The following is a 9,846-nucleotide window of genomic DNA, read 5'->3' as shown; positions in this document are numbered from 1 at the left end:
GGCTTCAGTTAGCTTCTAGAATGGGTTTCTGACTTGGGTACATAAATTCAGACAATTTGTAAACTTGAACAAGTAAAAACATATTTTTATTTTCACCAATCTAAATGAAATTGAAATTGAAATTTTTAATTTCACCAATCATTTCACTAAATGAAAATTTAGTATTTCTCCCAATTATGAATGTAGGCAACAAACCACAGTAGTATAAACCAGTGTCTGTGACATTGCCATTATTAGAAATCATATACTTAAGATAAATTTTTAAAAATCATATGCCGTTTAGGGGCACTTGGGTGGTGGCTCAGTTGGTTAAGCATCTGCCTTCAGCTCAGGTCATGGTCCCAGGGTCCTGGGATCAAACCCCACATTAGGTTCCCTGCTCAGCAGGGAGTGTATTTCTCCCTCTGCTTCCCCTGTCTGCTCGTGTTCTCTCTCTCGCTCTCTCTCTCAAATAAATAAAATCTTTTTTTTTTAAAGTTTTATTTATTTCTATTTATGATAGTCACAGAGAGAGAGAGGGGCAGAGACATAGGCAGAGGGAGAAACAGGCTCCATGCACCGGGGGCCTGATGTGGGATTCGATCCCGGGTCTCCAGGATTGCGCCCTGGGCCAAAGGCAGGCGCCAAACCGCTGCGCCACCCAGGGATCCCCTCAAATAAATAAAATCTTTAGAAAATCATATATAGTTTAATATATTACACTTGTTACAAATATCTCAAAATATTATTTATGCTTATTACTTCAGTATATAGTAGTTATTAGATACACTGCTAGATCTCTTTATTTAATGAGTCAATAATTACATATTTCACATCACAATTTTTGTATTTGACAACTATTTCAGTATAATTCATTTATAATCCTATGCATTTTGTTTGGTACATTTAAAAACATCATTTTGAGAGAAGGTTCACAGGCTTCCCCAGACTGCCAATGACACAAAAAGTATTAAGGAGCCCTGTTCTAGATGCTGATGATCCCCACCCTGAATCCATCTTCTGAACTTCAAGTCCATATATTTCCATTCTTTCAAATTATTGTTAGAATGATTTTTCTCTCCCCAAGCACTGTGCCTAGTCTTAATATAGCTCTCTACACACTATCTTGTAATTACTTGTATCCTCTACTTGAATATAAGTTCCATGGGTACAGAAATATTTATCTTGACTATTTTGGGATCTGCAGCATTAAGCATGGTATCTGGCATTATAGGAGCACTCCATAAATGTTTGTTGAATAAATGAATGATTGGATTGAGCTTTAGCCTGACGATTAGCAGCAGCTCAATAAAAAAGTTAAAGGATATCCAAATCTTAATTTTTTTTTTCTGACAGATAAATAAGGCTACTGAAAAAAATATTGTTACTGAAGTATAAGAGGTGGGAAAAATTAATTTTAATTATTTTATTTGAAAACTTAAATTTTGTAAGTGCATACTGTGGCTTAGGAAAATTGATGAGACCCATTCCCTCAGTAATATCCATTTTTTGCTAAAATATTAAATTGACTTTCAAATAGTGTATTGGGGACTTGTACATTGTGAATTTGAGACCCACATTGGGTGTAGGTAGAGATTACTTAAAAATAAAATCTTTTTTTAAAAAAAGAACACCGAGTTCTAATCTTCAGAGCCTTATATTAACTACAGACATCATTATTTTCACTGGCCTTCACTAACCATTACAATGGGGGGATGCAGAGGAAGAGGGAGAAAGGGAATCTTTTTTTTTTTTTTTTTTTTTTTTTTTTTGGAGAAAGGGAATCTTAAGCAGGCCCACGCCCAGCCCAGTGCAGAGCCTGACACGGGGCTGGATCTCACAACCCCAAGCTCCTGACCTGAGCTGACATCAAGACCTGGATGCTTGGGCAGCCCAGGTGGCTCAGCAGTTTAGCGCCGCCTTCAGCCCAGGGTATGATCCTGGAGACCTAGGATCGAGTCCCACATCAGGTTCCCTGCGTGGAGCCTGCTTCTCCCTCTGCCTGTGTCTCTCTCTGCCTCTCTCTCTCTTTCTGTGTCTCTCATGAATAAATAAATAAAACCTTTAAAAAAAAAAAAGTCGGATGCTTAACCAACTGAACCACCCAGGCACACCATTACAATTTATTTTTAAGTAAAAACAAAGAGTTACTGTACCATAAAAGAATAGTTTGGGGACACTCTGAAACTTTTTTTTTGGGGGGGGGGTTATTGTTTCCTTCACTGTGCATTAGTTTTTTATTTTGATGTAGTCGCAGTAGTTCATTTTTGCTTTTATTTCCTTTGCCTAAGGAGACATATCTAGAAAAGTGTTGCTATGGCCAGCCTCAGAGAGATTATAACCTGTGCTCTCCTCAAGGATTTTTATGGTGTCAGGTCTCTAAATGGTCTTTAATCCATTTTGAGTTTCTTTTTGTGTATGGTGAAAGTTAGTGGTACAGTTTAATTCTTTTGCATGTGGCTGTCCAGCTTTCCCATTGTATATTCATTCTTCCTTTGTCAAAGATTAGATGATCACATAATTGTGGGTTTATTTCCGGGTTTTTCTGTTCTATTCCATTGAATCTATGTGTCTATTTTTATGCCAGTACCATACTGTTTTAACTACTACTGCTTTAAAATACCTTAATTTTGTTAAGAAAAAAATCCTATAGACTTATATCCAGGATGGTTTAACCCCTATAACACTTAAGAATTACTACAAGGCTGGGATCCCTGGGTGGCGCAGCCGTTTAGTGCCTGCCTTTGGCCCAGGGTGCGATCCTGGAGACCCGGGATCGAATCCCACGTTGGGCTCCCGGTGCATGGAGCCTGCTTCTCTCTCTGCCTCTCTCTCTCTCGCTGTGTGACTATCATAAATAAATAAAAATTAAAAAAAAAAAAGAATTACTACAAGGCTGAAAAGTACCTCCTTACCATTTAATAAGGAGAAACAGTTCTTCAATACCTAATGCAATCCCATTTTCCCTATCTTCTCTAAATAGCTCCCTCTGTGCTTTTAATAATGCCACAAACTTCTTTATTTGAATTTGATAGAATATTTGATATGGAGAAATAAACTTAAAAATAATTTGATTTTTTTTTAAGATTTTACTTATTTTTTCATGAGAGACACAGAGAGGCAGAGACACAGGCAGAGGGAGGCAAAGCAGGCTCCATGCAAGGAACCCAGTGTGGGACTCAATCTCAGGAATCCGGTGTCAGGCCCTGAACCAAAGGCAGACACTCAACTGCTGAGCTACCCAGGCATCCCTCATTTGATGTTGCTTATACACAGAAGTTCAGGCATCTCCATGGTGAGATTATGTTGTCAGACTATGACACAAAATGATTATGATGTCATAAACTAGAACAAGCTTGAACCATATCAAATACAGGAGTCTCCTTGGCAGAAGAGACATTTGAACAAATCCCTGGACATGAATCTTTTCATTTGTGTCCTACTTTTATTCATTTGGACAAACAGTTGTTTAAATACAAACCAAAGTGATGAATCTTCTACTACAGGTATGTGTCTAACCTTAAAATTCAGAAATTAGGATCTATTATGTTATATACTTGAGCACTTAATTAGACAAGCTATGTTTAAGAGATCTGCTGTTTCTTGAATGTTGCCACTAATAGGTCTTTAAGAATTTCTAGGAAAACATCTAAGAGTTTACCTCTGTGTGAAAAATACAAGTAACATAGAAGCATAAATAGACATTTTGTCTGCCTTTACTCCCCTTCCCCACCCAATCCACCAACCCCTGCCCTCAACTAATTTGGCATGGTACCTAACATATAGTGGGCTTCAACAAGAGTTTTTCTTGTCCTGTCCCCTTTCCCACCGTACACATTCACACACAAACATTAACACTCAAGGGATGCCTGGGTGGCTCATTAGTTGAATGTCTGCCTCAGCTCAGGGAGTGATCCTGGATTCCAGGGATTGAGTCCCTCATCAGGCTCCCCACAGGGAGCCTGCTTCTCCTTCTGCCTATGTCTCTGCCTCTCTCTCTCTAGGTCTCTCATGAATAAATAAAATCTTTAAAAAAAAAATTAACACTCAAGTGCATTCACATGTGCAAGACATACATACACTTAAAATCCTAGGTAATGGGGTGAGCAAGTCATAATGCAGAGGTAACCAAGGTAATTGCACTGATTAGCTGGAGATGCTTCCCAGATTTGGCTTATGGGCATGAGCTAGCTTATATTGCTTTTTATACTGTGGCTCGGAATGTGATACAGGGAGGAAAATGACAGTGGAACACTGATCTTCCTTTAAAAAATCATTGATGAAAAGATTTGATTTTGATCTTTACTGATAAACCATTATTAAATGGAAGGAAACTGGATTACCTAACACATTTTCTGGTGAAACAATCTCTTTGACAGGAGCTAAGCACGGTGAACCAGTGGAGAATAAAATGGACGATGTCAGGAGACGTCTACTCATTATCGTAATTGGCATTATGATCACATCTTTTGTCTTTACCTGTTTTTGTTTTCTTCATTACAACTGTATGAGTGACGATGCACCCAAAGCCGGAACGTAAGTTTTACATTCTTAAATTAAGAATGCAAGGTGTGTGTATACATGTAGTGGTGGTTTCATTGTTGTTGTGGTGACTTAATGTTAACCCCAGATTGCTAAAGAGCTCATCTTCTGGGTGGATTCCTTCACTTCAACAGTATCAGCTCTTAAATATTCTCAAGTACATGATCAATTCTAGCATATTCTAAAGCTCTCTCCTGCTGAGGGTTCAGCTGAGCCCCAAGCTATTAATTTCATCATAAATTGAGTCTAGGAAAAGAATGGGCTTGACTATCTGAATAAGACAGGGAGAATAAAGAAGGGGAGAGACTGAAACCAATATTACACTGTATGTTACCCAACTAGAATTTAAAGAAATAATTTGAAAAGAGAAAAAAAAAAAGAAGAAGCAGAGAGAGAGCTGGGTCTCTGCATTCCAAAAATAATAAAACATTTTGGATATTCTACCATTTTAAAGCATAACAGCATGAAAAATTATTCACTGTTGTTGTTCTCATTGTCTCAACTCCCTGCCTTTCCTATAGGAGGATCAGGCTGGCCCTCATATAGCAGTTCTCTAAAAATTTCACAGTATAAGGACTGCTGACTAAAATACACCAGTGCTCTGTCCCTTTATTTCTAGAGTAATATTGTGGATATAAATATGCATGGATAGATAACTTGATGGTCATAGTGACTCTAGTCTCAGAGTTTATTCTTTCCTTATGACAAGTTGTGACAGCTGTGTATGAGTTGCATATCAACCTGCAACTTTTCTTAAAGTTTAATTTCTAGAATAAGTGAAATACTCCCTCTTCTTCTCAACAGTAGACTTGAAACAACTTTGTGTCATTCCATATGCAGGCTATTTGGTTATCTAATGTGTCTAAAATCATAAAAGTATTCTCAAGAAAAATAAGTATTCAGCATGCATTCATATCTGTAACTGAAATTATGGCTTTCACCACACTCCAATTCTGTGTTCAATTTTCCCACTAGAGCCAAAAAAAGATGAAAAAATATAAACTGACATGGTAGCCTGTGTTTTCTGGTGATAGCAATATTACTCTTTTATTTTAAACTGTTTTATTCCAAATTTCCTATTATTTTCAGGTTCAAGAAAGAAGATGTGACAGCCAAGCCGTTCAGATCATCCAAAATATCACTCAGTCAATCCAAGATAGCCACTCCATGCAGTGTAGAAAAACAAGCCATGTTACCCAGTACAGATAAGTTTTCTGGGCCCTCAAGTCCAGAAAAGTCATCCATGCCATCCACCGCAGAGAAGTCAATCAGGCCCTTATATCCAGGAAAGCAATGTTTATCATCTAGTACAGAAAAGTTAAACAAGTCATCAAGTCAAGAAAAGTCATGTAGGCCATCAAGGCAACCAAAAAAATTGAAGTCATCCTACCCAGAAAAGTCATATAGAATACACAGTCTAGAAAAGCAATATAAGCTAGCTCATGCCCATAAGCTAGGTGGTCAGGCCTGTTCATCCTATTCAAATAAGGCAGTGAAGCCACCTTGGCCAGACCATCTACAATATCCAGACAGGCCAACAAAGCCATCTTGTCCACGAAAGCGAAAATTGCCACCCAGGCGATCCAGTTTTCAGAAATTAACCAAATCTCCCAGATATCGTAATCTAAAAAGGTCAGTTAGTACCGATAGGGCATGCATATTATCTAGGCCTCAATTAATCAAGCCTTGCCGATGCTGTAAGGAAAAATGCCTTGTTTGCAGAGCTTCTTCTGAGCCTTTGGTCAATGTTTCTGAGGCAATGAATGGAAATGCTCAAAACTCACCTTTTCCAAGTGAAGCAACATCCTTTTCCAAGTTCTTTCATAAGGCAGATAACAGAGACAATGCACTCTGTGGCAATATGAGTAGCAGTGATTTGATGACATATGACAGTGATGACAGTGATAGGGAGGTAACCATTATTTGCAACATAAAATGCAATGAGGCCATCCTTAAAGATGCCCAAGAAAATTAAAGACTCAATAAAAATAAAAACCACCTGTTAAGAAGCATACTTATACCAACTATTTTATGCTCATCATCCTTTAAAACACCGATAGCTGAACATCTATTTGCAATTGTTAAGATTAGCCCTATCCATCTTGGAAGCAATTTATTTAAAAAATACTAATTAAATGTATGACATAACAAATGATTTTACTGTTATTATTGAATTTTAGAGGCAAAAGGCTCTTTTGATGTATCTTACTTAGATCTGGTCACTTGGAAGGAAACCACAAGCACATGTGCACATGCAAACCATGGGTATCCTGGACTCCTCTTTCCCTTGGATTAGCCCTTAAATGAAGTCTCAACCCAATTACGTTTTTTTTTTCTCAAGTTTATATTTTAATGTTTATACACAGTCCTCACAATTTAAGACTGGCTTCCTGTAGTGCCCAGTGCTTAGCAGAAATGGCTGTTATGTGCTTAGCTCTGGTGGAGTTAGGGAAACTCCTGATAGCCATTTCTAACATCAGTCTCCTTGACTGCTACTTATTGTTGTGACCATTTAATAAGGTATGTAAATGTGCAATCACTATGTTTTACACCTAAAACTAATACAATATCATATGTCAACTATTCTTCAACTAAAAAAAAAGAAATACTGAATTCAATAAAATTAGGTCATGTTAACAAAACTAAAATAAATCAAAATAAATAAAAAGCATTGTGGGAGCTATAACTTGATTTCCTACTGCCATTTTTTAAAAGACAAACTATAAAGGGTTAAAATTTTCCTGGGTTAGAAAACTCTGGTCTTTTTTTTTATAATTTTTTTTTAAACTTTTATTTATGATAGTCACACAGAGAGAGAGAGAGGCAGAGACACAGGCAGAGGGAGAAGCAGGCTCCATGCACCGGGAGCCCGACATTCGATCCGGAGTCTCCAGGATCGCGCCCTGAGCCAAAGGCAGGCGCCAAACCACTGCGGCACCCAGGGATCCCAGAAAACTCTGGTCTTAAACATTGTATGGTCTCATTCATTCAGGGAATATAAAAACTAGTAAAAGGGAATAAAGGGGAAGGAGAGAAAATGAGTGAAAATATCAGTGAGGGTGACAAAACATGAGAGACACCTAACTCAGGGAAACAAGGGGTAGTGGAAAGGGATGTGGGCAGGGGGTTGGGGTGACTGGGTGATGGGCACTGATTGGGGCACTTGGCGGGATGAGCACTGGGTGTTATGCTATATGTTGGCAAATTGAACTCCAATAAAAAAAAATTTAAAAAAAGAAAACCCTGGTCTTTTTAAAATTCACAAATACAAGTGAAATTTCTGATTAAAATTTTAAATTGTTTACTATTTTTAAAAAGTTCAAACATATACAAAAGTAGATAGAGCAAGTAGTATAATGAACACCCATATAAGCATTGCTCAGGTTCAATAGTAATCATTACGTGGCTAATCTTATTTTATTTATACTTTTATTCATTGCCCTTCCCATTTATAGCTCTAAAAGATGATGACTTTTAAAAATACATACACAGGGACACTTGGCTGGCTCTGTTGGTGGAGCATGTGACTCTTGATCATGGGGTTGTGAGTTTGAGCCCCACGCTGGGTGTAGAGATGACTTTTTTTAAAAAGTACATGCACACACTACCGTATCTCACCTAAAAATTAACAATAATTCCTCAATAACAATTATCCAGTCAGTATTCAAATTTCCCCATCCATCTCCTAATTTTTTTTAAAGATTTTATTTATTTATTCATGAGAGATACAGAGAGAGAGGCAGAGACATAGAGGGAGAAGGATGCTCCCAGCAGGGAACCTGATGCAGGACTCAATCCCAAGACCCTGGGATCAAGACCCGAGCCAAATTCATATGCTCAACCACTGAGCCACTGAGGCATGCCTCCTAGTTTTTTTTAAATTTGTTTTTATTGAAGTTCAGTTTGTCAACATATAACACCTAGTGCTCATCCCATCAAGTGCCCTCCTCAGTGCCCATCATCCAGTTACCCCAACCCCCCGCCCACTTCCCCTTCTGCAACCCTTTGTTCATTTCCCAGAGTTAGGAGTCTCTCACGGTTTGTCTCCCTCTCTATTTTTTTTTTTTTAACGGCTGCTCTGTTCAGATGATCTGATCAGCGTTTGACAGCATCTAAGGTTAAATTTTCAAAATTATGTCACTGGATAATCTGGCTTCATATTATGCAATGATTTTAGAGTTAATCTGAGCTGTTAGTAGCCTGGAAATAGTAGAAGTTGAAATTGTATGGTTCTCAGTTTAAATTCAACCAACGTCTTAGTAGGCAAAACTAAATAATCTAAGCTTTCCCATTTTGAAGCCTAGAGATTTGTAATACTTTAATATCTGTGAATATTAATATATAATTAAAATAACCAACTGGCAGTGACAACCAATGATAATGATATCTTAAGGACACAGTGCATGAGTATGTAGCTCCTTTCTAAACCACATTTAATTATAGAGTAGGGGGCAGCCCCGGTGGCTCAGCGGTTTAGCGCTGCCTTCAGCCCAGGGCGTGATCCTGGAGGCCCAGGATTGATTCCCACATCAGGCTCCCTGCATGGAGCCTGCTTCTCCCTCCGCCTGTGTCTCTGCCTCTGTCTCTCTCTCTCTCTGTGTCTCTCATGAATAAATAAAATCTTAAAAAAATAATTATAGAGCAGGAGGAATGCCTGGGTGGCTCAGCGGTTAAGCTCCTGCCTTCAGCTCAGGGTGTGATCCTGGGGTCCCAGGATCTCAGGATCGAGTCCCGCATCCAGCTCCCTGCATAGAGCCTGCTTCTCCTTCTGCCTGTCTCCGCCTCTCTCTCCCTGTGTCTCTCATGAATAAATAAATAAAATATTTTTTAAAAATTAAAAATAATTATAGAGTAGTAGTCTGCAGAATATTTGAAGCTCATTCAATATGTAAAATTCTAATACATTAATGGGGGCTTCACACATAAAGCCAGCATAGAATAAGTAATAAAAATATGTACTGTGAGTCAGAAAAGAACTTGAACCAAAAAAAAAAAAAATTTACCAGTGGAAACTTGCCCAAGCTAAAAATTCAAGTAAGTTCTATCATTGCAATAGATAGTCCTTAGTACTTCTTGGAAATGTCCTGATTTAAGTAAGAAAGTCCATATTTCTATTTCCTGGCTTTCTTGCAGCACTGTCTTATCTCTCATGGTACTTTATTTACACTTCCCTTCTCTCTCACTCTTATTTCTTTTCTGCTGTTCAGCAGGCCAGGGTCATATGCTCAATGGGCCCAGGGCTTCCATACATTTCCATTCTCCCTCCAGAAGACCCTGTGAAGTCAGTTTCAAATATGGGACTTCCCTCTCTGGCTATCCCCACTC

General features: G+C 38.3%; 1 protein-coding gene across 1 annotated transcript; it reads left to right on the top strand.

The window, feature by feature from the left end:
* The first annotated feature begins 3,325 nt into the window (after positions 1 to 3,325).
* On the top strand, positions 3,326 to 6,673 carry CXHXorf66 (chromosome X CXorf66 homolog). Its single transcript, XM_025460874.2, has 3 exons — positions 3,326 to 3,485; positions 4,359 to 4,515; positions 5,611 to 6,673. The coding sequence occupies exons 1-3, from the start codon at positions 3,398 to 3,400 to the stop codon at positions 6,494 to 6,496; spliced, it is 1,131 nt and encodes a 376-aa protein (XP_025316659.1). The 5' UTR covers positions 3,326 to 3,397; the 3' UTR covers positions 6,497 to 6,673.
* Positions 6,674 to 9,846: the final 3,173 nt, after the last annotated feature.

The sequence above is a fragment of the Canis lupus genome, chromosome X (genome assembly GCF_003254725.2).
Source record: "Canis lupus dingo isolate Sandy chromosome X, ASM325472v2, whole genome shotgun sequence".
Lineage (NCBI taxonomy): Eukaryota > Metazoa > Chordata > Mammalia > Carnivora > Canidae > Canis > Canis lupus.
The sequence above is the reverse complement of the archived record's forward strand: the minus strand, read 5'-3'. Positions and strand labels throughout refer to the sequence as shown.